Source organism: Theobroma cacao, chromosome 3 (genome assembly GCF_053813885.1).
Source record: "Theobroma cacao isolate CCN51 chromosome 3, ASM5381388v1, whole genome shotgun sequence".
NCBI classification, from domain to species: Eukaryota; Viridiplantae; Streptophyta; class Magnoliopsida; order Malvales; family Malvaceae; genus Theobroma; species Theobroma cacao.
The window spans coordinates 41,671,108-41,698,816 of record NC_142641.1 but is presented as its reverse complement, the minus strand read 5'-3'; the positions used below and the strand labels follow the sequence as shown (position 1 = coordinate 41,698,816).

Genomic DNA, 27,709 nt, shown 5'->3' with positions numbered 1-27,709 from the left:
TTCTAGTGAATTTTCGGTTGCGAAGTTGTTTTTCTTACTACATTAATACACCGAGTGAGAGATATCTTGTCTGAACAACCTACAAAACTATCTTTAATATTGTCTCAACATTCCTTCAACTTAAAAGAAAAAAAGAAAATTCTTTTCACTCAAGATCTCAACATTCACATATATATCCATGCTATATATTTCATGACCCTAAATTTTAATCTAATAGGATTAAGCTTAAGGATTGTAGTGCAAAAGACAGGAATGCAATAGAATCAAGAACTCTCGACAACCTGTGGAACTGGAAAGTGTGGTTAATTCATTATTGGGAGACGGGATAGAGGCAAGCCAGCTGCAGGTTCATATGTAAAACAAAGCGTATTGTAAGCATGCATGGGACCTGAGAGACCATCCCCATTGGCATTTAAAGGGGAAAACAAGTAGTAATTAACAAAGTTTCTATTTTGATGCACTCTTAATAAAACATCCTACTTTACCAGATGAACATCCTGGCAATTCAAGACTAAGAAAAAAACTCAAAACACACTTTTCATTTGACTCAAACTACATACAGGAACAATAAAAACTAAACCAAAAAAAAAAAAAAAGAAAATTGCAGAAACTCTTGACAACCCAACCCAACCCAGAAGGCCAGAATCCACCCACTCTCTCTCTCAAATAAAAAAAAAAAAAAAAAAGAAGTGAAGAAAAAAAAGTGATGGCATTATGGGATTTCACCATAAACCTAAGGGATAATTTGGGTAAGCTAGCACAAGTTGATCAGCATAAGGCAGTTTCGTCTTCCTCAATAATTCTGAGCATGTGGTGAACTGCCCCTGCTATGTCATCTACTGAACTGAGTTGGCATCCTTCTTCAACCTGCATTCAGAATGTTTCGAATTTTAGCCCAAAACTGTGCATGTGAGAGTTTCTGAAATTATACAGACGAAGACGTTTTGCCAATTAAACAAAGGAAGCACCAGTAGTAAGTGAGAAAAAAACAATCTTTCTTCTTTGCCATCTTTCCCCATATGAAAATAATTTCAAGGCCATTAAGTACTACTATAACTTCTAAAAATTTATTTGATTTTTCTAAACTTGTGGAAAATGACATTTTTCCTATCCAAGGGATAAACAAAAGTATATGCCAGGTGAAGAGACAGCATTTGCCCACACCACCGTGTTATAATAATTGAAGACCATCTCGACTAGGCTATTTATTGCTCAAATTAAGGAAATCAAAATATGGATGGACTAACCATATTATAAATCAATTTTTAATTTCTTTGAAAGCATTTTATATATTTATTCGGATAAAATCTGCAGTGACTACAGATTTTTGATACTAGGAGTATTCTGAAATTTCAAGGGAATATTATTTTTCTTAAAAAGGAAAGATGGCGGTGAGGGGGGGGGGGGGGGAAAAGTGCATATCTTGACATATTACCTTCGCACTGATAGAGTAGAGAACTAATGGATACATGGTTGTGACGCTAAGGTGGAGGATGGAAAGGCAAAGTGACTGAAAACCAGCAACAAGCTTGGAAAGATGCCTGGGACCTTTTCTTGACAAGATTCGAAGATTAGCATGAGTTTCAATCAGAGTCACCTCAATATCCGCTATTGATGCCTTGGTCTTTGATGTAAATTTGCTAGGGATCTGAGACCAGGTGTACTGAGGGAACATGAAAAATTGTGCAAATGGTGGTGGTGGTGGTGGTGGTAGCAGTTTGGAGTTGGTGGTTCCTTCGCTGGCTGGTCTTACTTGTTGCAGTACCTGAAGCTTTTGAGCTTCCAGGGTTTGCAGAAGATGCTCAAGTTCCTTGACAAACTCTATGGCACCACCAACTATGGACGCTTGATCACCCTACACAATTCAAACAATCATTTATGTTTTAAGGGTTATAACTTTAAACTAGGGGATGAAAATATTGAAACCGCAAATGAAAGTAAAGCTGTGACCATCATGATTGGGGTGATGGAATTCTTGTGAAATCATAATAGAGGAGAAAGCTGGTCACTTTTGCAATATCCTTATAAATTTCTATTTCCATGATGTTATGGGAACAGCTTTTTTCTTCTATAATTTCAGTTGTTACATGACTAGCAAACAAGAGAATAATCCAAAGTATAGCAAAAGGCAATAATAGTATTCTTTTAATATTTGCCAATTCTAGCTGAACTTTATCTTGACTAGTTCTAATAAATTTTGCTGCCAGCATTATGCCAGACTATTATTTAGCTTTAGAATCCAATCAGTCCAGACTTTTGGAGAACTGTACTGAATCACATCACAGTTCTACAACTCAAGTATATCGTCTCAATTATTTAAACCTTGGAGAAGCAATTTTTCTTAAAGAAATGGATTCAGTAATTAAATAATATATGGTAATGTAGTGGAGTTAACAGGAAAAAGAAAACATTCTAAAATTGAACCATGCTTCAAGAATGATCAAAGAAAAAGGATGGAGAAGACGAACCCTTTGGACATAAGATTCAGGCATGAGGGAGCGTAAAACAGCCAGATGCTCATTCATCTGCTTTCGCCTGTTTCTCTCAACAGCAATGTGAGTCATTCTTTGTGTTTCAGCCTCTTCCTTGTTCTTGCAAACCCGCGGCTTTCTCCTTCTTTTTTTCCTACCTTGAACAGCCAAGTTCGGCCTCCGGTCAGCAGCTTCCACTCCTGTTGAGCGGCATTGCGGAGTCACCAGTGGAAAGCAATTCAAAGAACTAGCTTGTTCTTGGGAAATACTGAAGCCATTTTCCAGTGAGAAATCAGTGACTAAAGAGTCATGGCTGCTATATGGGGTTGCAGATATAGTGTCATAGATAATGAAGTTTAACAGCTCGTTGGAAGAAAGAGTTTCAAGTGCCATTTTCTCCACAATCTACACCTCCGAATAATATGACTTGAAATACTGGAAACTTGCTCCTAGTTTCATTCTAAAGACAAAAGTCACTTGCTAGCACAAAACCAGCAGCGCTTGAAATTTTGAGAGAGAGATGGAGAGACGAAAGAGAGGTTAAAATGAGGCTAGGAGGGGCTTTGGCTTTGGGGTTTCGGTAGGGTAATGTATAGAGAGAGAAAGATATATATGGTGCACGTGAGAGGGGCAGGGAAAAGGAGAAGTTCTTTTCTGCAAACAAAAAGTGAGGGAAAAAGAAAGAAGCTCTTCACTCATCCTTGTTTTGGGTTTTGTCTTCCCGATTTCATAGATTCTGTCAATACTGGCACAGCCCCTGCAATGGAGTGTGTGGGGGACCCAAATCTATATTGAAATATGCATACCAACAACACAACAAGCTGGGTAAAAGCTACTCTTCACATTCAAATCTGTGTTGTTTTTTGCAGAGAAAAAAAGGACTGGCTCACGCACCCTAGATTCTCATACACATTATTTACATGGAAAGTTTAACATGTGCTTGACAACCCATCTCTGCAGCATAATTGGCAAAATATTTTTCCTGAATTTTCTAGTTTGGTTCATGAAAATTGGATTCTACCTAGGCCGCTTATCATCTGACTTTGCCATTCAGACAATGCAAGTAATGGAAATGTGAGAATCAGTGGAATCGGCTACAGGACTGCAAACCCATGACGATCAGGGCTTAGGTTAAATTAAAGGCCTATTAGATTTATGGAAAGTGACTTTTTTCAGGACTTTCATGATCACTGGAAAGCACCCACACCGATGATGTCAGCTTTTTGAAAGCGAGATATTCATGAAATGAGAAGCTGCACCCAAGGAGTAGCCGCTTAGCCTCTCGTGCTTCTCCTCCATGAAGGACATGAGATGTTTCTGATATTCAAATCCTCTTTTCCCAATCAATTTTATCTTCAAATGTACCGAAAATAATTATGGAAAAAAGGACAATGGTAAATAAATAAATATATATGTAATTGAAAATGATTGATGACCCAAAGTTCAGTAAAATAATGATCCAAAAATGACTGATATTAGTCAAAAACAAGGCAAAAAGACCAAAAAACCAGCCCAAAAATCTTATGAAAAAAATTGCTAAACAAACGTTTGTGAATAATGATTGCTTGCGTTGTGAAAATTTTGCTTATTAGAGGCTTGACAGAGTCATAATGGAATTTGCAACTTTGTGCCAAACATCAAAACATGCTGATACGAATGCTCTGTGCTTGGGTTGCTCTCTTTGTATATAATGCTAGCTATCATGGTACCAACTACACAACAAAAAAAGCAATAAGTATGGTTTTTCTACCCATTTTCAATAATTACGAAGGTTGATTTTAAAACAATAATTCAATTGGTATATCGGGTCCTGTGTTGTTACTTTTGTTTTAATCTATAGTATATTTTTAATTCGTCCGTGAACGATGATATGAACACCTATTAATCGAATTTTAACAATAGGGGGTGCCTTTTATGGTTAAAATGATATAAGAAAACGTTAAGTCATTGCTACTACTTTGCATGCCGGTGTCTGTCTAATAGATACATGTCAATTTGTCTAAAACATAAATACGAATTCGTATATGCCTAAAAGAATATACCTATGCTTGCACAAGCGCGTGTGCACGAGACAGAGAGAGAGAAAGAGAGAGACAAGAAACACAGGGAATTGTCGCCTTATCTGGTGTAGAGGACTGGTGGAGGAGGGTGGAAGACCTTGGACTGTGGTCCAATTTTGTCAGACCCACTGCAGAGTTATCCATGTGCCGTCAGCTTCCTACACCAAAGTACACTTTAGCAATCTTCCATAATCTAATTTCTAACCCCTCTGTTCATACTAATTGGCTAAGTTTTTAGTAGATTTTCCTCTCCAGCATTGTTCTTTTGCGTACAAATAAAAGAGTCAGTATTTATCTACACCTCAGAAACTCCAAAACTACTTACGACAGAGACATGCCATCATTCTATTAGTTGTGAATTGTGTTCATCCAATGATGAGATGTGCCACATGGGCGTATACATGCACAACATGACATGGACATGCATGTGCATTTCCATGTGTTTGATCATGGGCATGCTTGGTCTTTTAAGGGACCATAATATTAATAATCTGTCAACCAGAGTAGCATTGGATAGAGAGACAATATCAACTATGAATTTGTGGTTTGTTTCAAATGCACAACAAAACCGAATTAATTCATTACAGCTTTCATAAAACATTTTGAACAGATAGAACGGTGGTCGACCTACCAAAATTTTAACCTAACACCATAAAAATCTACTATTCCCATGACAACAGACAAAGTCAAAGCATAGGAAATCAGGATTAGAAGAGCTGATACTGAGGAGGCAAACAGCGTATCCACAAACAAGTTTACCAGCCCTGTGAGCACATTAGCCTGCATAAATAAAGCAAGAAAACCTGTTCTGTTATTTCTTTGAGCCTGAGGAGAAAGACAATGATTTTATTAGCACACAAGCGAGTGAAAGAAAGGATGTTTCCTTTACCAGCAGAAAGGAAGCCAATAAATTCCGATCAAATGCCTTTTCAAGAGCTGACATTTTGCTCCCAGGGACATAATCAGAAAGCATTAGTATTGCTAAAAGCTGAAACAAGGGTAAACTTTTTGTTAGCCATGCACTACATGTGACTATGGATAATATTAAATCTATAAACATCCATCACAATTCAAAACGACTAGGACATATTTCTATTATTTGGATTTGCAAAGTCTCATAATTAATGTGAAACCTCAGCAAGCATTTCAGCTCTCTTTCATGATTAATTGCATCTCTGTTAGAGGATTATATCAAAGACACAAAAGGAGGTAAATTGACATGGGCTCACTTTGGGTAACAAGTTTCTGAAGAGTGAAGTTCTTCTCTTGAGAGACCGATGTAGAACAAATGTGGATAATTTCGACTGAAAAATTTCTATCCATGTCATGGTTGATACTTGATTCTGTGATTCCTATCAATGTTGGGATGAGGAGCACTAAGCCAAAACAAAAAAATTTTCCTCAAAGTCTCACCATTTCTGCACAACACATAGACGTAGACATGTCCAACTAAGTTTCACAGCACCGTCAAATTATACATTTCTTAAAAGAAAGGGAAAATTGCTCAAAGTCAAAGAATGCCCTTCTTTTTTTTCACTCAAACAAATAGTTGACATAAATAACACATCGAACCATCATCCAAGCCTCTTTTTAAACACAAAAACCATACTAGAGCTGTACATTTTGAGATTCCATGCAATGTGAAAAGAGATACTACACTAAGAAACCAATAGTTCAATTAAGTGCCCAATCACAACTAAAAATAAAACTACATAAAGAAAGATAAACATTAAATTATTCTGTAAATAATTAAGTCCTGATCTTATATATTTTAAATCAAAAAATTCAATGACAGCTTCTATATTTCATGAGCTTAATACCACATAAGATGATGAACATTGCCATTAAATTCTTGAAATATTTAAATAATGGAGGAAATAAGAATAACCTGCAGATTTTGAGCCAGCACCCAAGTAACATAAGGCAGGTTGCACTGCAGAAATTGAAACAAGTGCTTTCATGATTTTTAATTGCAAAGATAGTTCTATAAAATAGTAAATCTCATTATAAATATATCCTACCATTCTACGTGAAATTCTTTCAACATGCCTGTCTAGAAGCACAGTTAGAATCCTGCAACAGTCATTGAGGAAATTGATCAGGTCACCTTATGAGCAATCAATTTGTTGGGAACGGACACACCAATATTGGGGTAACAAAAATCATTTGTGAGTTAGTACATACCAAAACAGAATAGAAAGAAGCCAGACTCTAATTCGTGTTCCATTGTTGCTTCTCAGCATGACAGAGGAATGATTTCCAAAGAAGAGGTAGTAGCCCACCTGAACACCAATAAGATACATACCCCAGTATCCTGGGAACGACAACAAATAATTACTTCAGAAAACATTGCATGGATGATGTGCTGACAAGCAGTACAAAAAAAAAAATCAAAGGGATTGCACAGATTGCAAAACCATTTTTCTCTCTTTAGATGAATAGAACAATGACCAATCTATTATTTTGTGGAACAAGTCAAGAAGACACAGATCTCCAATGGAATAAATGTTATTAAAATTAATCTAGGGAATTCCCTTTTCCATCCTTTCCAATTTCCCTCAAATTAATACAAGCTTCTTTTTTTGGTGAGATTTGAATCAAAGATCAACCTCATCATGCAAAAAATACAGTTTGTTATTTTTGCTCAGGAATTGGGATCACAGGAATCTTACAAAGAACATAGCTAAGAATAAAATTGCAAATGCAAACAAAAACTACGATACAGCTTACACCAACAAACCATAAGGTATATTTCTAATTATCCTCACCAAATATGCTAAAAATTCCCTCCTTGTTTCTGCTTATGATATCCATTCCCCTTTTGTTAGAAAGAAGATACACATTTAACCCACTGCTCAACCAACTTTGGTACCCTGCAAGTTAGAAAGCCGAGTTATTGTACAGGAAGAATCAAACAGAATTTACCAGAAATATCAACAAACTTGATCAATAGAAAGGTATACCAACTAAAATTACTGAACCAAGAATTCCAGAATATTTTGAGGGAACATTTACTGTGGATGTAAGGATAGATACACCAGCAAGTGTGAAAAAGAAATTCCAGTGTACTCCATATTCCCCCACATGTACCTGCAAGGGAGAAATGGAATTAAAAAAAAAGAATCATGTAATAATCATCACCAGGTGAATAGTTGAATTGTGAACATTCAAAAAGACATCATTAACTCAAACCAGTTTGTATAAATACTACAATAATTATGCAAAATGTTTGAATAAATACAGATGGAATTCTGCTTGTGGATACAAACAGGTCTGCAGTATGTATTTACACATCTTGCAAAATCCCATCTGTTTCACTCAAAAGCATGTAAAGATGATACATGCCATTCTTTATATTAAGTAAGCAGATGTGGAAAACTACTTATCATATGCCATTGCAAACAACTATGATTACAAAAAGTCAAGAATGAAGAAATATATTCTACCTGATAGTCCACACTCATTGTAGAAACAAGTCTAGCAAATCCTAGCAGTAGTAGTGGACTCGTAGATTTAAGGGCTGCCTTCCACCAATCCCTTCAGAAGCATTTAAGAAAATTAGTGCAACATAAATCTGACATAGCATATACCTAATATAGATATACTGCAAACTCAAAAACAAAAATTGTGACATCACAGTTATAAACATAGGCTTAGAAGAAAAAAATTTACAATGATAAGCATTATACATAACAAGTTAATACCAACATCTGGAAAACTATTTTCAAAGGATAACTCACATTGATGATGAGACATTTCGCGCTTGCCGTGAAACAATTGAATTCACTAGTACAAAGGAGCCAACTCCAAGGTCCATCTGACGAAATTATGCAAGGTTCACTAACATTACTTAATAAAATTTTCAGATTGCTAGCCACCAGGATAATAACATAAAATTATGCTGCAAATACAAGCAAAAGTTTTATGTATGATCAATAACAACAAAAGATTTATGTATGAAAATGTTAACATGGTTTTCCCCTTTACAGAAGAACTACAATCTACTTAATGCTAAATTGATAGCGAAGAAAGAAAAAAGAAGCACAAGATTGAAAGAAAATTATTAATGACCAATTACAGGATATAGCTTGACAATATCTTACCAAGCTAGTACCATAAGTCTCAGTCTTAGCAAATTCTCTAGGAAATATTCTGAAGTCAACAGCCAAGATACACAAGCATGTAACAAACATCTGCAATAATTTTCCCACTCAACATTTATTCTATTCAAAAAAAGTTAACACAAATTAAAGATAATTGATTCAATAGACAACAATATAAAGAACACCGAAGTAGGTAAGACACTAACCATAGCAACCCTATACGATGATATACTCATCCTAAAAGATTTAGGTCCTTCCAAGTAAGGCGAATGAGGAGATCTGTATTGCAAGGTTTTGAGTTAATATACTTTTAAATCAAAGACAGAAACTTATATATGCCACCTCCATGGGTTCCCCATGGAAAAATGATTAATGACAGTTAAAGTAACAAGTACAAGCGACTTACAAGTTCTACCTTTTGCCTGCAATAACGAAAATCAGCAACAACGATAACAAAATCATCCATACATATATCCACTCAGCTAGAACCTATCATATGTAATAAATATTACGTTAATCAAAAGTGAAATTCTGGGATTCCAACGAAATGTTTCGAATGCTTGTTGGGAATACTTACAGTGAAAAGTAAAAGTGTGGGAAGAACAATGAAGACAAAATCCATAACTAATGTGGCTAGGTAAGCCTTTAAATTCTTAAAAGCAACGATTGCAGTATCATTTTTCTTTAAAGAGGTCTCTTTGGTATCACCATCTGTTGAAACATATTCATAAAAAAGCTCATATGAAATCTAGAATGGCAAAAACTTTTAAATTTCTCAGCTCTTTATTATTTTACAAAATACATTTAAGAATAGTTTGCAAAAAAAAAAAAGTCAAAGAATCGATAAATTTACCAGTTAGGGCTTGAAAACAGATGGACTGCCGCAAAAGTACTAGAATCTGAATGCAAAAAAAAAAAAATTTATTAGAGAAATAAATAAATAAAAGGAATTGAAGTGTTAAAAACTTACAGGGACAGTGGTCAAAAGCGCGGAGATTTCTAGCATCGACGATCCCGTCAAATTGCTGACGAATCTGTAGGTTAGGGTTTAAAAACAAATTTAAGATTTATTATAAAATCAAAGAAGGAAAAGGGAGAAGAAGAGAACTCAGAGAGAGAGAGAGAGAAAGGGAGTAACTGTTCTTTGAGGTGCTTGTTGGCATTGAAAGATCTTGGTAGTGAATCCATCGACGAAAAGTTTAAAATCAGAATGCGCGGTTTCGTGTTGCCTAGGATCAAGAAAAACCGAAAGAAAAAGAGATGGAAAGAACGGAGACAACCGCTAAGATTTGTTTGGGATTTTTTTTTGTAGGTTCAGTTTTTGGTAATCGGTTAGATGGCCCGCTGTTTTGTAACCGAAACTTGACCGACTTAGCCTCCTAACTGACAACCATGGGCCACAAGCCCGTAAAGGAGGGGAACAAGGGAACACTTGGAAAAAGCCCAAAAGGCCCAAAAGTAGCCTGGAATAGTCTGTACTGATATAGGCCCAAAATGACAGCCAAATTCATTTATTTTAATCAGCTTCTCAACTCACTGTTAGAGACAAGGATGAGATTAACCTTAAATTTTATGGGTCTATATTTGATGTAACGTTAGTATATATATTTTATACACTATGGTTATGGAGGAATCAAATGTTATCATTCCGGTAATAAATAAATTTTAAAATTAGGAATTCTCAAAAATAAATATTAATAATTTTAAAAATATTTATTTTGAATGAATTTTAAATTTTTACTTTTATGCATTTATGAAATGACTTTTCATGATTAGGTGATAGGGTATGAATGTTACACATATATTGAACTGTACATCAGATATAAATCCAAATTTTATACCTAAAGAATTTAGAAATATTCAATTAAACCCCTCTTTTATTCTTCATGTAATTTTATTTCCAAGAAGCTTGGAGTGGCAGTTTAAATTGTGAAGAAAAAAAGAAGAAAAGATAAGTCAGGATTTTTTTGCAAGAGGCTGAAACACATAAGCCAAATAGTGTCTTTGATTTCTCAGGAGAAAACTAGGAAAAAAAAAGAACTTAACCATTGGATAACTATAAAATTTGTCCATTTCTCAACAGCATGGCAGCTAAACACATGGTAGGACAAAATGCTCGTGCCCAAATCATTTCCTGATGATTTGAGATGGTTTGTCCTAAGATTTTGATATGCGTCCGTCACCTTCAGTAAAAAATGACAAAGAAAAATATTCCCCCATTCCCCAGAAGTAGCCAAGAAGCTCCTCTCATGGTTTGGATCGTAGCTTGTTTCTCCATGTTCTCTTTGTTGTCACCATGCTTTGATGTCTCCGACCACTGCTTTCTTAAGAAATTATTAAACCAGCAGACTGCCACTCGATATTGAACTTTGAAGCTGCTAACCAGGGATTGTATCATAATTTTGACCCTCTCCTATTACCTTGAACGTTCAATTTAAGATGATTTTACCCTCTTGAATTTTGGAGGAAGTGCTTCGAATCCGGATGATGATTTAGCACCATGGCATTAGCAAACACCTTACTGCCTAGCATTGGTAAAGGAAAATACTGAGCATAGGTTTTCCTTGATGACAAAAGCAAACATGGACAAGAAGAAGATTGATTCAAGTTCATTGAAAGAAGAGTTTTTACAAAGAGGAAAGCCGGAGGAGGCCAGACAGTCTGATGACTCAGTTGCCAAGGAAGAGATTCCCAAAAGCAGCGGAAATTCACTTGGGCAAAGAAATATCAACCCAAGGCTTTGAAGGACTTCATCTGCCACAGAGAAATAGCTGAGAAGGTTGAAACTCTAGTAAGATTGTGCATGTACTATTATAAATGGCACCTAGACAGAACTGAGGGAATAGGGATTGATATTTGATACTGAGATAAGATGTATGGGAATTGTAATGACAGTTGCTTCGTATTGATGAATTTGCAGGTGACAGTTGGAGATGCTAAGCATGTAATAATTGATGGATTCCCAGGAATAGGGAAGAGAACAATGGCTCTAGCACTGCTTAGAGAAAATTTTGGACTGGACATCTTAGAGGTACTTTATACAACTCTATTAAAATGTTTGGTTTGCATTCAATAGAAGAATTTCAATGTTGATTGCTTATCTTGTTTAACAGACAAGGGAGCAAGTCCAAGCATTGGATTTGGAGGTAAGCTTTGGAAACTTAGTGTCACCATTTTGTGACTGTTTTTCCCCCATCATTTAATGTAAAGATCGAAAACTCCCTTTCAACTGTCAAATGGCCCCTTGGTCTGAAGTCTAACCAAAGTTGCCAGAAGTTGTTTTACTTGTTTCTAAATTTCCTGGTTGCAACATTTGCTGTATGCGTAAATTCTGAAAATTTCATTCCACGTACTAATATCATTTTGTGCTTCATGTTAAAGAGTGTACTAAAAAGAGGGCTAACATCGAGCATTCAGATAACAGTACAAGCATCTGCTAAACACATAGAGGTCGACCTCTCTGAATCTGATATAAGAGGTTATGCAACAGAAGTGGCCTTGTTAATAATTAAGGAGACACACAATGCTTTAACAAAGCAACCACCCTTGCAGCACAATCTTGAAAATGCCAAAGGTGCGGTTTGTGTACATCGTTTTCATCCAGAACCTGAAGAAATTCTAAAGGTTTCTAAAGCTAATGCACAAACCGGTTTCTGCAGCGATTGTTTTCCACCAGGCAGAAAAATTATCCAAGAATGCTCAACCCCAAATTCGAAGGTTCTTAGAAAATTCCAAGGGTCAGTATAAAGTTATATTTTGCTGCTCTGATATCTGTAAGCTCCAAATTCTCACGCCTCTCTGCAGAGTTATCCATCTTCCTCCACCTCCAAACAAGGAGGTAAGTTCTCTATTTCATCTCAAGAAGCTGATTCTGTTGATTTTTGAAGCTCTTTCTTAAGTCCTTAATTTTACCATAATCTACTCTGCAGATTGTTGGAGTCTTAAACTTCATTGCTAAACAAGAAGATATTGAATTACCTCATACATTGGCCCAAACCATAGCAGAGAATTCCAATCATTGCCTCAGGCAAGCCATTCGTTCACTCGAGGCCACATGGCTGGCAGAGTAAGTCAAACAAAGTGCAGGCATTCCACTGTAGTCTGACATGGTGGAAACTGCATTATTCTATCAAAAAGAAATAGCACCAAGGATTTATTCCCTTCAAATTGTCTTAATATGGTGAAAGAACCCCTAACCATGATGGTTTTTCACTCTGAATGGTTTATCAGCCCGACTTTTGAAGCCAACTTAGTCTGTCAACTATAATATGTTCTTGTCACCAGTGCAGCATACAACGAATGGTATTGAAGTTTTGTCTGTAAACCATCTAAAATTTTTCTTGTTCTTTCTAGCTAATTTTATAACTTGGCGATGCTGTATTTACAGTTACCCTTTTAACGAAGGCCAATCAATTATGACTGGCTGGGAAGATGAGCTTGCAATAATGGCCAAAAGTATCATTGAAGAACAAAGCCTAAACATGTGAGTAGTTCACTACCATTTTCTACTCCTACCACTAAAGCTTCAGCAAAGGGTATCTTAAGTTTTCCACAGAAAAAATTGACCAGGTTCACAGAAACTTCTAATTATCAGTTTGTGTTGCAGACTTGACAAGTCAATCTTAGCCAAACATTAAAGCATCCAACATCCCCAAAAGATAAAATAAAACAGATGTTCTCATAAACACCTATATTAGTAGGTATGCTACTGTTTAGACTGGTTCTAACGATTAGAAAAGCAGATACTAGCATTTTTTAACCATGGAATATTTACTTTTAAAGATGCCTTTCTAGCAGTCAGGTCGACAGCTAAATGAAGTTATATAACAGGAAATTTGATATTTGATGTGCAAACGCCAACAAAACCTCCACAGTTATGCAATTCAATGAAGATGAGTTATTTAAATTACATTCCCAGCCACACCAAAATGAGAAACTTGTTTTGCCCTCTGTTTCTTGTGAGCTTTGAAAGTATGAAGTTTGCTGTTGTTAATTAGTTGCAATATTGAAAATTATTTCACCATTAACGCATATCTCTTTCTTTCGTATTTATTGACTTCTTTGGCTTTGGTACTGCAGGTTGTTTCTTGTTAGAAAGAAGTTTATACGCTTAATGGAGCACCATATCTGTCGAGAGTTTGTTTTAGGTGTAAGATCTTCCTGCCCTGCATTTATGAATAATTTAGACTTCGCAATCCAAATCAATATGTTTCTCTTCTTCAGACTCTAGTGGCAGAGCTGAAAAAGCATGTTCTGGACAGCCAAACTCAGTTGGATTTAGAAAGTTTATACCAGGAAATTGTAAGCAGAAACTAAAATTTTGCAATCCCATTATTTTGTTGTTCTGTAAAATACCAGTTTTCTGACACCCTCTTTTGCATATTATAGTCAAAGCCAAATGAAGATTTTAGTGCAGAACTAAGCTACAAAGATGAAGTAGTAGGCAACAGAATGCGCAAATTGTCTCGGTTTTCTTTTGCCACAATAGAAGGTAAATAACAGTTTTACTTCTTACTCAGCATAATCCTAGCCCAGGACAATATAGATAGTGCTGTAAAGCATATGATGCCTTCAGTTGATCCCCATGGAACTAAACATTACCTTTTCCCGCTAACAGAATTTGTAGCAAAGTTCATGAGCTACTACAAAATCAAAAGAGTACAGTCTGTATCAAGCCTGACTGGTGCAAATGCAACTCATCAAAAGCAATGCTCGCAGAAAGGACCTTCCTGAAACCTTTTGGATTGTTACAGAAAGGTATCACTAGACATTGCTTAATAAAGTGGAATACAGATACCAAAATCTGCAACTTCATTGTTCATCTTTCAGAACATTAAGAAGCAATAACTGGAAGAAATGAGTTTGAATTCTATAGAATGCAAATAAATAAATGAACTCAAATGTGGACCACTGGTTTCAATTAGAGTTATGATTGAATGATCCTCCTTATTTCAGTTCTCTCACTATTATCTCCTTTGGGAAAAAGGCCACACATCTATCTACCTACATTTTTTGAAAACTTCAATGTGCCAATTATCAGTTCATGGAATATTCAATAAGGCCGCCGATAACTATGAAGAAACATGAGAACTTGAGAAGGTTGTCACATAATGCTTGTAATAAATTCTATTCAGAATTTCCGAAGATCATGTCAAAAATGAGCTTTTCTATGAACAAAAGAGAATAAAAACAGTCTCTAGAAACTTACACTTTATCCATGTCTGCTCGGCCAGTCTCTGATGCTTCACCAAAACTCCGGTTCTTGTAGTCCAAAGGGCTTGAAAAATCTCCAAATGCAATACAACTTCCTGCAGATTTATGTCCCCTTACAATTTTTGTTTTGACATGGTCAAGCAATTTTGGAGTATATCTATCCTCCTCTTCTGTAGTCCTAACTATGGAGTGCCCGGTGGAATGTGACCTCGAAAATCTTTCCATCTGGTCACGTTCTTTATGATGTTGTTCTCCTGTATTTGAAGAGGCTTGTGCTTCAGCTTCTCCCCCATCAACTTCCTCATTGTTGTCTTCTTTAATGTCAATGCAAACAGCATCTTGTACTGAACTTTGATTTGCTCCAATTTCATGCATGGAATTGGTTTGAACAAGTATTGGGGACTTCTCCAATGATTTCCTAGGCACATCTAGCTCCCCACGACAAACAGGACATGTTTTATGTGATTCAAGCCAAAGATCAACACATTCTTTATGGAAAACATGGCAACAAATTGTCAAAAGGCGAAGCATGTCCTCATCGCTGAACTCTCCCAAGCAAATAGTACATTCGAGGCCATACTTTTCGCGACGAAACTCTTTGACACTGGAATAAGAGAATGTTGGGAAAGCTTGTATCAGCTCAGGATCAAGGCCATTACTCATATTTGCACCTGCTGTGCCAACTAGAGCACCCGAAGGGTTACGCCGTCGGTTCCACAAAACAACAAGATTGTGCACGAAACACCTAAAAAAATATATTGCGAAGAAACCAAAGAAGAACAAAAGGACGAAAATTATAGCTATAATTATAGGTACTGGCGGGTTGTAGTTTGATGAGGGTGATTGAGCATAGGGAGAATATGTCGACATTGAACAAAAAGGGTAGCAGCGGCCGGAGTGTAGGTCGTTCCGGCCTTGTGTTTTTGCATTGATGAGAGAAAATGAGATTTTATTTTATTTGCTTAGATTTTTCCTTTGTTTTTGTGTTAGAACAAGGACACATGTCGATGTCTTTTATGAGTATGACAAAAAGTGGTAAGCTTAATTTGGAAAGCTGATGCTTGGTAAGCATTGTGGCTATTGAGCGAGTCCTTGTGAGAAGGATGTGGAGCTTTGTCTGAATAATATGTGTCCTTGCTCTTTTTACTATTCTTGCTAACCCAACGACATGGTAAACTACAAAATGTGGTTTTGGTTACGGACAGTCTGGTCCAAGCTAAGTGTGAAAGTCTCCTTTCTAAAAAAGTTCACAGCTTAAAACTTGCTTTCACGAGAGAGATATACTAAGCTACTCTTTTCATACCTCGTAATCACCGTTTTCTTCCTTAATTACTGTCTGTTGCAAGAAAACAGGAGGCATTAACTCCAGGGAAGCTTAAAATTGTTGATGCAATTGGCATCGTTTGAACTGTTAGAACTAGATGAATGTTAAGCTGGTTCATTTTCCCGGAGCTCCTTTCCCTCTTTTTAATTTTGGGCTTAACGATTTTTCTGATTCATTTTAACACCATCAGCCCACCACAAAAGATTGCTGCCGGGGATCAATTCCATCTCCAGTGATGTAGTGCAGAAACCATAGTCCTACTGAAATGATGATTCCTGATTCCTAAGCAATCTTCAAATGAACAAAATTAAATGCCTGCCAAATTCAGCTCAAAAGTTTGGTACTGCATAATTAAACTGATATTTACGGCAAGAGAGAGAGAATGAAGAACAAAAATGGTAACTTTAGCAAAGTGGAATAAAGTTTCTTTTCATATCAAAAGGGTCATCTAATAGTTATAGTATTTGATAAAAAGGAGAAAGTCTACAGCAGTAATACAGACGTCATATTCCCAAGCCAGGGAGGGAATATTCATACATGAAAATTTATGCAGCTGAGATGCCAATAAGCCAGGGATCCACTAAAAACTTGAAGTGAGCAAAGAAGAAGATTTCCCTAGGGCATAAGCTGAAGGTACATGACCCAACTGTCCTAGGAATATCTAAATTATTCACTTTCCCAGGAAAAAGCTTCTTACTGCAAAGAATTTCAGCTCCCATCTCTTCTTTCCTTTTTTTTTTCCCTGAGTACCTAAAGGAACAGGGTTTATTCAATATCATCAATCCAGTCACCATATATCCGACTGATTTTGTCTGGGCCCTTCCATTTCTGATGAGCTCTTTGTCCTGGCCTCTGGATTACAAGAGATGTCCTCTGTGAAGGAACTCCAAGATGATAAACATCTGAAAGCGGAACTGAAGGGGCTGATACAGCCACAGTATCTGCTGGAGTTTTTGAAGGTACCCCCCCTTGCTTTGGGTCAGAAGGGGTAGCAGAAGAATCCTTGGCTTCTGCCTCCACAAGCCCCCCACCATATCGGTGTAATTCTGCAACAAGAAGAAATATTCATCCCTATCACATGAAAATGCAAAAGGAAAAGGAGAACAACTCTGAAAATAAAGTTTGTTTCCATCAAATATAATAGCATATGCTGAGCAAAAAAATATATAATAGCATATGCTAAAGCACAGAAGACACTCATTACCGAAAAACCATCCATCTCTGCAACACTAAAAACAACCAAAGCATTTATCTTGCGTCATGAGTCGCTAGCTACTCATCAATTGGGCACTGGATTTAAGCAAATATGAAAGTAAAAGTAAGACAAAAGTTCTCAAATTTCAAAGGCATGATAACAAAATGCTCTCACTCACCCAAAGCAAGAGAAGAGATAAAGGGTACAAGCAGATGAACTACAGGTTCATGGTTCTCACTTAACAAGTGCACACTACCATGATAAGAGCATAGGTTGAGAGCAGTCAAATGAAGGTAGATTTCCATATGTCCCACTTTGAGTAGCATCCAACTTGCCTGATACTCATCAGTAAATTGGATGGCTGTAGTCAAGGTAACAACTTAAATATCACTGGTTGTTTAAATGGAATTAGGCTGCCTTCATAACAAAAGTAGAGACTCGAGTCCAAAGTACTAGCCGCTTAGAGGCAGTTAGCTAAACAGGAGCATATCCACCAAGCAGACAATTCCAGCATACTCATAGGAGGTTAACAATCGCAGCCCTTTTCCTTAAATTGGAGCTTTTCAGTTACATAAACTCTTTGAACAATTTAATCATGTGCATTCTAGTTTATTAACTAAATATCTAACACCAATTATAAACAAGTGAAAACCATAATTACTTTCCATAATCAAAACCGAAAAGGGATTAAAAAAAAAGTAAATTCGTTAATTAATTAATCGATCAATCAATAAACCATACCTGCAACTCCATGAGCAAAATGACATTTATTTCCAAATGGGCAGTACCCAGTAAGTTCCCACTTATTACAAATCCTAGTCTTCCAATTAGACGGCTTTGAATTCGATCCATTCCCAGCAGCAGCAGCACCACCTCCTCCTCCTCCTCCTCCTCCTCCTCCTGCTGCTGCTGCTGCTCCTCCTCCGCCACCACCATACCCTCCTGGGCCCAAACTTATAGCTACACTCTCTCGATTCTTCGACTGCTCATCGTGCAAAAACGTGCAATTATCACCATAAGGACACCCTTCCTCTGTATAAAACTTCTTGCAATGCCGTCCTTTATATGACCTCTGCGTTTCCCCTGAAAAACTAGAAGAACCCAAAGAAGGAATTTGAAATTCCTCTCTTGGCTCGGATAAAATACCTTTCTCTTCTTCATGGGCGGCCACTATTTCTTGCCAATTAGGAGGTGGGCGTCGAAGCTCTTCAATGCTATGAGCAAAGTTACAATTTGTAACATAAGGGCAAGTACCAGCCCTGAACTTGCAACAAAGCTTAGTCTTGAAAAACATTTTGCCTATGGCTTTGGACCTGGAATTTAATTCCTGAGAATTTCTTGATTTCTTGTTTGGTGGCTGTTCCGAATTGGACCGTGATTGAGGTTGTCTTTGGTCGTAGCTGGAGTTTGAGGGTGTGTCGGTGGAGGTTTCTTGGTTGTTCCAAACACGGTAATCTTCTTCTGTTGCCCAAACTGAAGGGTCTGTCGAATTTGGAACCCAACTTTCAGGTCCATTTGTCGGAATTACATGAACTACATTTTCTCTACCGTAATCCATGTTATTTTTTTAAAAAAGGTAATCGACAAGGGAATTTTTTTAAAGAAAAAAACCCTAATTTTGGTAAGAAAACATGAAGAAGGAGATGTACCCAGAAGCTAAAATCACATGAATTGGATGAAAATTTAAGTTAAAGACTGAGTTTTTATGATTTCCTTGAGAAATGGGTATTTGATTACACATCTAAAAAACTAAATTTGATAAAAAAAAAAAACCTTTCTTGAGGAAAACAACAAGAAGAAAGAACGAAAACAGCTAAAATAGATCAGAATAAAGATAGAAATGCAAGAAAAGGATAAATTAGTAGAAAGATGTGAGTTAGATCTGCAACCTTAAAATATCATAGGATAATGTAGAAAAAAAAGAAAGTCAAAAAATGTTGGAAGGACATTTATTAAGGATAATAAAAGTGGAAATACAGCAACAGAATTCTACAAATATGGAACCGAATTGATGATGAAATTTAGAGATGGATTTGGTTTAGATAACAAAAGGAGAAGAAATTGAGAAAGCAAAGAAGGTTTTTCAGCACTTCTGCAAAAGACTGAAAAATGGTTCAACTCTGCAATCAAAGAAGTCAGGCGAAGAGGTAAACTGGTAAAGAAACTATATGCGTAAACTTGCGTACCTTTTCTTTTTTCTGTATGTTTTGTCCTTTCCTTCTCTTCAAAGTGATTTTCTTTCTGCAATTTTCGTGGAAAAAATCTATCGGTACATGCCTTGAATTGTACTCTTTAAACTAATAATTCTTAATTCTGTATTGTTTTTTCTTCGTTTTCCCTATTTTCATAAGCTTGTTTGATAATCGAAAATAGTTAATACAATATCTGGGTTTACAATTTTCATAAGCGAATTCATATAACTACAAATGTTCGTGTAATGAATTTATTAATTTAATTCTTCAATTTTTATAAAAATAAGTAACATTTTGATGTTATTTTTCTTTAATTTAGTTAATATTAGCTTACAAAATATGATACATATTTTTTTTTTTAAAGGCAATATGAAAATTAATAAATTTGATATACTAATATACTTGTTGTTTTGCTCACCTGTTTCTTTAAAAAATAAGATTTACACATTATGTATTATTGATATATAGTATTTATATATTATCATTTAATCACATAATGCCACTTCATAGATATGTTAATATAAAAATTAAAAAATATATAAATTATAAATATTTATTTTAGAAAACTTTTTACTTTTAAATTTATTTATTAATAAAGTGATAATATATTAAAATCCATACAATGATAATGCATTAAATATAAATTTTAAATATTCTTACAAGATCATTTTTTTTTTAGAGTAATCATGGATACCATGACTAATTGACTAGTATAACTTTAGGCATCACTAAAAGCATAATTATTGAATTCCAATTACAATCATTCTCTAAAAAGTATAAATCAATCGGTTTTTCATTTTCCTTAAACGTTTCTTAGCAAAATTTCCTTAGAAAAATACAAAACCTTATATCAAAGAAGAAATAAAAAAAAAAGGGTAGCATCAACAAGATTGTGGTAGTCAATTGTAAAAAGAAAACCAAGCAATAATGATAATAATGAAAATTCAATTGTTAATTTCATTTGTTTAAACAAATTTAGATAAGATTTCTTACATCTTCATTGAAATTTGTCAAAGAAAAAAATTCATCTTTTGGAATATTCAATTTGATTGTAAAATGTTAGTTGTTTATTACCAAATATTGTAAAATTTACTGAAATGAAAGAGACAGAGAGTTGAATAGATAATGGGAACTCAAGAAATAGCATTAACATTCCTTAACAAACAACCACTAGTCTCCAATTCCTGAGCTAAAGCCCAAAACTAGAGACATTCCTTTTACATTTTTGGAGGGATAATTTACAAATTCCACCAATTAAGACGTGGTATCAAATATTTTTGCATTTGGGTGAGGACTGATGAAAGATAGAGTACATGATTGAAGATTTCAGTGCTTCTGTCTTCAAGTCTCCAGAGCTTCACTCTCAAAATCCACCAGCAACTTGTTCAACTTCTTGTTGCTTAACTTTTGTTGGATGATCATGTTAGCTTCCTCGTAGCTGCACAAATCCAGAAATCTTTTATGACAACAATATAATCGGATTCCACTCAAGTTTAATGTTAATTTTTTTAGTTTGGTTTTCTTCCATATTAATTAAAAAGTAACTAAAATTAAATTATAATGTTTTTAAATATCATAAGTTCCGATAAACATAATTAAAAATATTAAAATATTTCAACAAACATAAATAAAATTACATTAAAATATACTTATAATTATAAATTGATTAATTTGATTAATCGGAAAAGAAAATTCAAAATCAAAACCAACCGAATCAATAGATTTAATTGTGCTCACTTCATTTATTATCAAAAGTTCTAACCTTTGAGCAGGGGAAGGTACGGAAGGCGTTAGCAAACGGGCGAGCTGAACAGCATCTTCGTGCCGATTAATAACGTGGTTGAAGCATAAATATCGACCGTAGGATGAAACATCTTCAAAGACGCAGATGTGGGCATCGACCAAGAAATTCAGATCAACGGTCACAAACGTCCCAGCCTCGTACATCTCGGCCGCTCCTTTCAAGTAAGGGTTCGTGATGGAAAGATGAGGCCCCGTCAACAGTCCCCCGTTGACGGACACCATGTTGATGCCCCTGTCCATTGCCAATGCCCAAGCTGTCTTCTCTGTCAGCGTCTTTGATAGGGCTTCCCACAACTGTTTTTTTTTTTTTAATCATTTATAAAGTCAAAAGTTAAATTTATTGCAATATTTAGTTGCAATAAAGTTCAAAGACAGGTGCGTAATTATAAGAGTAAATTCCACCTATATTTGCGACCATGTACTTTGTATTTATGTTTCTTTATATGTAGGGCAACAAAGAAGGGTATCCCAGCACTATTATCGTGCTAAGGGTAGTTTTTGTAAGTTCTTTACAGGTATGAAAGCTATTATTGCTTTTCAAAAAAAGAATTCAATTATTTTCACAACTATTTTCAGATAACACTTTATAATTTTTTTCCTAATTAGCTTCACGTGAATATCTCTTTTTTTTTTTTTGTTATTAATATCATGTGACTAACATTTGTTTCCACTAAGTTAGATTGTTAATTTTGTCTATTAAAATTAATAAAATACTTTCAATTCAAAATTAACTTATTTGTTCACAAACAATAATATCTTTATAATTTTGTTAAACAAAATTAATAATTTATTTTATTTTTAAATAAAAGTTATCCACATGATATTAATTGAGAAAAGAGATATTTAAAAAATATTAATTAAAAAAAAAGAAACCATAAAGTGTCATATAAAAGAAAGTTAGTTAAAATTATTAAAAACGTAGATAGAGTTTACCTAATTACAATGTTTCAATTTATAACTGCATGCACAACACAACCTAAGCAGGGTCCAAAATTGTATCCGTGAGTAAACACGAAAATAATTGTTCTTAATTAACATCTTTATTTATGAATTATACTATGTCATTTACTAGTAGAAGAATATTTTGTTAATTAGAATTAGAGGGAAGGATAATTAAATAGTAGTAGTAAGTAATTGATATACCTTGAATTTGCGACAGAAATTTTCATCGCTCCAGTGCCTTTCATCCAAATCCGAAGCAACAGATTGAGGGGTGTCTCTCCAAACTACAGCGGTTGCAGACGACGTGAAGACCACCTTGTCTATCGTATCCGTCTGAGCGCATGCCTCTATCACATTGTGTGCTGCTCTTACCTCCACCTCTGCCATAAATTCCTGCCACCAAATCCATGCCAGTTTTCTCAAAATTGTGATTGCACCCAAATTCTTAATTTCAGTGTTCCAGAAGTAAAATAATCTTCTTAATTTAAAGAGATAGTTCATAGTTATGGTGCTATAGATTTTATAGCTATTACTATTAGTACTTTTATTATAATTCAATTTATCTGTTGAAATTTTTCTTCCCATTTTGGAAAGTTCAGTTCTATTGCAAAAAATGAAAAATAATAAATTGTTAATTATTATAAATAGTAGAAAACATATAAATGTATATTGGATTAGAATCAATACTTGATTTGAACAATGTTTTTAAGTTCGATCGATTTTTTATTATAGTAATTACATATAGAAATATTCACAAATTATTAAAGAAATATTAAGATTCGAATTTAAAATCCCTATTCAAATTCTGTCAAATCATGCAGACGTAGCTACTACAAGTAAGTGATGATAAGTGGCAGAACCTAAGGAAGAGTCGTAGACGAACCCCACTTCTATACTCTTCTCAGGGCCTTTCAAAGTGCATGAATTTGTGGAAAATGTCTGTAATGGGACAAAGAATATATTTGTTTGGCCAATAGGAAAAAGAGAAAGGAAAAAATCTTAATTGCTTGGATCGCATATTGCAGGTGCCTCAGTTCACTGATTCTTTTGTTACTGATTAACCTTCCTAGGAAAATCATCAGGAAATTAACATTTTGAAGATTAACTGAAACATGATTATGTGTTGATGATTGAGAATCAAAGTACAGAACAAGGAACTTCCAGAGAAATCTGATGAAGAAGATCAACATAAGAGTGAACACAATTACTTACATCATAGGCGAGGTGGTCTTCTGGAGGCTCAAACGCGTAAAACAAACCAGAGCAACCTTTCAGAGCATCGATGATGCTCTGATAGTCAAAAGGGTCTGCACGGAAAACCTTCAGCTTCTTGTTTTCACCAGCTGCCACCCCATTGAATTTCAAATCACCTATAACCATGAAACAGTACTACAGATAATCAATCAGATAATCACCAAGGAAAGAAAAGAAGCCGGGTAGGGGCATAATTTCTGGACGCTAACCGTGGCCCTGAACTGCAGCATGGACAGTGTAGCCTCTTTGCAGCAACCGTTCAACCAGGGTGGAGCCAAGGCGACCGGAGGCATCCATCACGCAAACTTTCTCGTGATGGAAAGAAGCCGGTGCCATTCCTTTCTTCGGGAGACAAGATGCAAAAAGAGTCAGACTGGTGAGTTAAATTTAGTTTATATTTGATCGAAAGAGTTAAAGGTAGTGCTAATAAAAGCTCTGGGGTCGACCTGAAATGGTAGAGACGAGAATATAAAGAAGGAAGGGGGTTGGCTTGGCCTAGCATTCAAAGGGCGTGGGAGAGTAGATGGGTGTGGGGAGAGGTAGTTGTTGGAATGAGGGAGAGAGACTGGAAGAAGAGCTTTGCAATCTTTTTCCTTTTTCAACAAATGTGATTTTGCATAAAAAGAGGGGTTTGGTAGAAGCGTGAATGCATGTGTAGCTGGTTTTGCATCACAAGAGTAACCTACCTTATTTAGCTACTTGACACAGACCAGTCTTCATGATTACTTTGTTATCAAATTTTACTCCTTTCTGTCCTTTTTTTTCACGGAAACTTTTTTTACCGAACACCATTTTAAAAGTACTTTGATTTCAAATTTTACTACTTCCGTTCCATTTCTTTATTAATTATTTTAAGATATTCGAAATTCTTTTTTTAATTATTTTTACACCTAAAACTCTTCCTTTTCCTACGTTTCAAATTTATTTTCATGATTTTTTTACTTTTTTCCATATTAAAAACAAATTTATATTATAAAAATATTTGAATTTTAATGTAAAATACATTAAAATCTAAACTTTTATCTTAATTTATATAAAAATAAAAGAAAGATAAAAAGACGTAATGCTATGAACTATTTAAGAACATTTAAACAAGTCTTTATTTTTTTATTATATTTAATTAAGTTCATATATTTTTATTTTAAATAAAATATATATTTAAATTTAATAATTAATTAATTATTATAAATCAAAATACCTTATAATAACGTGACAGGTAAAAAATATTATATAATTATATAATTATATCATATCATTATTATTATGATATTTCAATAAGACACATCAACGTTACATGATATAAAATGATAAGTGATATTTTAATTAATAATAATTAATCATAATAAGTATTTATTTAACTACAAATTAAATTATAAAAATTTAATTGAATGTAATAAAATAATAAAAAATTATTTAAATTTTTTTAAATTATTTAAATTTTTTTAAATAATTTAAAATTTTTTAAATATTATGTCAAAAACAAATATTTAGTGACCACAAGAGTAATTAATATGGAGACATTTTGAAATGGACATGAATGCCCCTAATGAAGGGCCCCTTCTTCCTCGCTAATTCGTCGTAGCTTTTCGTTGATGATTAATGCTACCATATACAGTTGCTTTTGCACATGGCGGTTGCCAAGAAAATTAAGAGGAATTTGTGATGGCCTTAAGCCATATAAAGTCGACCATAGAGTGTTGTATTTTTTATTATAAAAAATAAAATTGTTCTATTCCTAGTCCAACGGATCGCTTTCGGATACTCATTCAAATCATTGGTACTTGAAAACACTGTACGCTTTTATTTAATGACTGAACTCCTTTCTAGAAGGTTTTCCAAAGTCTATTCGTCTCTTATTTTATTTTTTTTGAGGTATTTCAAAATAAAATTTGTTTTATTTTTTAAAACATTTAATATTTTACTTTTTTATATTATAAATCATCGAACATCAATAGTTTGTTTTCAAATTTTAATATAAATTATATCAAATTAAAATTTTTATCTTGATTTTTGTGAAAATAAAAAATTATTAATATTTAAAAGCGGAGAGAGTATTTATTCACATAAACATTTACATAAAATGAGTTGTTAATACTACTTTAATTAATGAATCTCAATTATTTGGTACTTAGTGTTTTGTACCATAAAAACTAGAAAAAGTTACATAATTAATTAATTAATTAAAATATATTACATCTCTTAATTATATTTGTGTTAGTAATTTAATGTGTTTTATAAGAATTTGGTCGTTGGAGGATACAAAACTTTATAACAGTTTCTTAAACCATAACTTTTAAGACAATATTGATATATGTACAACATTTATTGCATAAATTTTGTTTAAGGAAAATAATCATCTATAATTGATCCTTTTATTTATTATTAATGTGTGCATCTCAATATTTAATTAAATTAATTTCTTTAATCAAATCAAAATTTAGAATGTTGCTGGGACTGCTATGTGAGAAACCCACTAAATTTTCATTTACCTCCAGATTTTAATAATTTTTTTATAGGAAGATCTAGTAAATTTTTAAAATAATCTTCAAGTAATTTATATTAGAAACAATTGTCCCAAAACACGTGTCGTAATGACACGTGTCCATTAATATGGAAGTCCAAAAAGAGAGACCCCGGATGAAGCCACGTATCAATCCTCAGACCTTCACAGATGCAGCAATCCCCTTCATACGATTTTCCCAAGGAAGCAACTTAAAAACCACTCCAGGAAAATGAAAAAAAAAGTCTTGAGCTCCCAACAACTCATACTCCAATAATATGAAGTTAGAAATCTATCTAATCCTTTTAAAAATCACCAATGATCATCACCCATTATTAAAACTAAATCTAACACTTTTTAAAAGAATTAAAAACACCCTAATAAAAAATAACACAATAAATACAAAATAAATCAATTCTAGATTCAATTCAGCAAAGATTATGTATTTTTCAGATCAATTATTGGAGAAGAGAGCTTATAAATGCTAAAACAATGCAAACGAAACAAAAAATTAAATGAGAATTATTCAATTAAAACTACCTGATTTAATGAATTATTAGAGAAAGAGAGAAAGAAAAGTTTTTTTTTTTTTTAAGAGAAAGGTGGGTGATGCGGACAGGATAATTTCGGGGTATTTATACAGTTTTAAGAGTGAATAAGACCTTGCCCTCCGACAAGAAGAATGGTGGCTAGGTTTGTTTTCGAAGGAGAGGGAGCCACTGTCGGAAAGGCTTAGGCTGACGAAGGCGCGCCGGAGACCGAGGAAGAGAGGGCTGAGAGAAAGGGGGCTGCTATGTAGGGTTTCTAATCCGGTAATAGGGGTTTTTTGGTTAGGGTTTTCGGAACGGTTCGTTGAGGGTTTTGAAGAACCGATTTGAAGGTTTTCAAAAAAACCGGTTTCAGGGTTTTTGCAAAAAGCGGTTCTGGCTTTTTCTGTATCGGTTTCAGCGTTCTTGAGAACCTATTTAAGGGTTCTTGAATATTGGATTTTTGTGTTAATGAAGCACAAAATGAAAAACACTAACAAGAAAAAGAGCTGAAATAAAAAAAATAGATCCGAAATTTTGCTTTAAAATTTTTTGAAATAACAAAAAATACCAACAAAAAACAGATCTAGAAGTTTAGGAAAAGAAAAGAGGATGGAGGAAAAACATCACCGGCGGCCAAACTAGCGCCACAGGCGACGGCGTCGGCGGTGAGGAGTGAGTAATGAGAGAGAGGCGGCTCAAGTGAGGGAAAGGGATGTGGAAAAAATGAGGGTTAGGGTTGTGCCTTTTGCGAGAACATGAGGATTAGGGTTTTGATTGATGTGATTAAAACTTAGCCAAACGACATCGTTTTTGATTAAGAAAACAGAGAAATTAAAGGGGGAGATGGGAGTGGGCTGTTGATGGATAGACCCACTTGCTTTGGCCCAAATTCCTTTTTATTTGTCAAATATAATGTTTCTTTGTTTTATCTGTTTTTTTTAATTAAAATAAAATATATTCATTAATTTGTTAGACAAATAAATCAATAAATAAATTATAAAAGAGTAAAAATAATTATTTAAAAATTTTTCAATGATAGAAATTTCATGAAAATTTGTAATGATAATTTTTCAAAAAAATCCTACAATGATGAAGAATTTAAAGTGTCACACCAAAGAGTTG

The 27,709-nt window shown here is 34.5% G+C and overlaps 5 protein-coding genes and 1 pseudogene across 9 annotated transcripts; 1 reads left to right on the top strand and 5 right to left on the bottom strand.

Moving 5' to 3' along the window:
* Positions 1–286: 286 nt before the first annotated feature.
* BHLH071 (beta HLH protein 71) lies at positions 287–3,450 on the bottom strand. Its single transcript, XM_007039410.3, has 3 exons — positions 2,469–3,450; positions 1,436–1,855; positions 287–867 (listed from the first exon to the last, which is right to left on the bottom strand). Exons 1-3 carry the CDS (start codon positions 2,862–2,864, stop codon positions 769–771), a joined length of 915 nt encoding a protein of 304 aa, XP_007039472.3. The 5' UTR covers positions 2,865–3,450; the 3' UTR covers positions 287–768.
* A 1,608-nt stretch (positions 3,451–5,058) lies between these two features.
* Positions 5,059–9,941, bottom strand: LOC18606020 (transferases, transferring acyl groups). 4 transcript variants are annotated; one of them, XM_007039407.3, is made up of 16 exons: positions 9,773–9,941; positions 9,605–9,668; positions 9,488–9,533; positions 9,212–9,345; positions 9,050–9,123; positions 8,841–8,913; positions 8,635–8,724; positions 8,272–8,348; positions 7,978–8,068; positions 7,495–7,621; positions 7,300–7,404; positions 6,716–6,845; positions 6,553–6,604; positions 6,420–6,464; positions 5,421–5,519; positions 5,059–5,311 (listed from the first exon to the last, which is right to left on the bottom strand). In XM_007039407.3, the coding sequence occupies exons 1-16, from the start codon at positions 9,820–9,822 to the stop codon at positions 5,159–5,161; spliced, it is 1,410 nt and encodes a 469-aa protein (XP_007039469.3). In that variant the 5' UTR covers positions 9,823–9,941; the 3' UTR covers positions 5,059–5,158. The 4 variants fall into 4 exon arrangements, 3 of the variants coding, with proteins under 3 accessions (XP_007039469.3, XP_007039470.3, XP_088660861.1); XR_016025362.1 differs by lacking the exon at positions 5,059–5,311 and adding an exon at positions 5,761–5,907; XM_007039408.3 differs by lacking the exon at positions 8,635–8,724.
* Positions 9,942–11,216: 1,275 nt separating this feature from the next.
* Positions 11,217–14,721, top strand: LOC18606019 (replication factor C subunit 3-like; annotated as a pseudogene).
* A 117-nt stretch (positions 14,722–14,838) lies between these two features.
* Positions 14,839–15,780, bottom strand: LOC18606018 (RING-H2 finger protein ATL29-like). The gene has a single exon (XM_007039402.3). The coding sequence runs from the start codon at positions 15,715–15,717 to the stop codon at positions 14,839–14,841; it is 879 nt and encodes a 292-aa protein (XP_007039464.3). The 5' UTR covers positions 15,718–15,780.
* A 794-nt stretch (positions 15,781–16,574) lies between these two features.
* On the bottom strand, positions 16,575–19,741 carry LOC18606017 (Zinc finger (CCCH-type) family protein). Of its 2 annotated transcripts, none has more exons than XM_018118449.2 (3): positions 19,553–19,741; positions 18,108–19,468; positions 16,575–17,217 (listed from the first exon to the last, which is right to left on the bottom strand). In XM_018118449.2, the coding sequence occupies exons 2-3, from the start codon at positions 18,922–18,924 to the stop codon at positions 16,937–16,939; spliced, it is 1,098 nt and encodes a 365-aa protein (XP_017973938.2). In that variant the 5' UTR covers positions 18,925–19,468; positions 19,553–19,741; the 3' UTR covers positions 16,575–16,936. The 2 variants fall into 2 exon arrangements, with proteins under 2 accessions (XP_017973938.2, XP_088661106.1); XM_088804980.1 differs by having other exon boundaries at positions 18,108–19,458.
* A 931-nt stretch (positions 19,742–20,672) lies between these two features.
* LOC18606016 (cinnamoyl-CoA reductase-like SNL6) lies at positions 20,673–24,123 on the bottom strand. The gene is made up of 5 exons (XM_018118514.2): positions 23,767–24,123; positions 23,516–23,673; positions 22,505–22,696; positions 21,321–21,655; positions 20,673–20,996 (listed from the first exon to the last, which is right to left on the bottom strand). The coding sequence occupies exons 1-5, from the start codon at positions 23,891–23,893 to the stop codon at positions 20,900–20,902; spliced, it is 909 nt and encodes a 302-aa protein (XP_017974003.2). The 5' UTR covers positions 23,894–24,123; the 3' UTR covers positions 20,673–20,899.
* Positions 24,124–27,709: the final 3,586 nt, after the last annotated feature.

What these genes read in the sequence shown, in the direction of transcription:
- LOC18606016 (XM_018118514.2), bottom strand. Translation starts at nt 23,893, where the DNA reads ATGGCACCGGCTTCTTTCCATCACGAGAAAGTTTGCGTGATGGATGCC. An exon ending in AAGACCACCTCGCCTATGAT is followed by an intron (nt 22,697 to 23,515) that starts GTAAGTAATTGT and finishes ATTTGGTGGCAG; the next exon opens with GAATTTATGGCAGAGGTGGA. An exon ending in GTACCTTCCCCTGCTCAAAG is followed by an intron (nt 20,997 to 21,320) that starts GTTAGAACTTTT and finishes GGATTTGTGCAG; the next exon opens with CTACGAGGAAGCTAACATGA.
- LOC18606018 (XM_007039402.3), bottom strand. Translation starts at nt 15,717, where the DNA reads ATGTCGACATATTCTCCCTATGCTCAATCACCCTCATCAAACTACAAC.
- LOC18606020 (XM_007039407.3), bottom strand. Translation starts at nt 9,822, where the DNA reads ATGGATTCACTACCAAGATCTTTCAATGCCAACAAGCACCTCAAAGAA. An exon ending in CATCGTATAGGGTTGCTATG is followed by an intron (nt 8,725 to 8,840) that starts GTTAGTGTCTTA and finishes AAATTATTGCAG; the next exon opens with ATGTTTGTTACATGCTTGTG. An exon ending in CAATGAGTGTGGACTATCAG is followed by an intron (nt 7,622 to 7,977) that starts GTAGAATATATT and finishes TCTCCCTTGCAG; the next exon opens with GTACATGTGGGGGAATATGG.
- LOC18606017 (XM_018118449.2), bottom strand. Translation starts at nt 18,924, where the DNA reads ATGGATTACGGTAGAGAAAATGTAGTTCATGTAATTCCGACAAATGGA. An exon ending in TTTTGCTCATGGAGTTGCAG is followed by an intron (nt 17,218 to 18,107) that starts GTATGGTTTATT and finishes TTCTTGTTGCAG; the next exon opens with AATTACACCGATATGGTGGG.
- BHLH071 (XM_007039410.3), bottom strand. Translation starts at nt 2,864, where the DNA reads ATGGCACTTGAAACTCTTTCTTCCAACGAGCTGTTAAACTTCATTATC. An exon ending in CTGAATCTTATGTCCAAAGG is followed by an intron (nt 1,856 to 2,468) that starts GTTCGTCTTCTC and finishes TGAATTGTGTAG; the next exon opens with GGTGATCAAGCGTCCATAGT. An exon ending in TCTACTCTATCAGTGCGAAG is followed by an intron (nt 868 to 1,435) that starts GTAATATGTCAA and finishes TTCTGAATGCAG; the next exon opens with GTTGAAGAAGGATGCCAACT.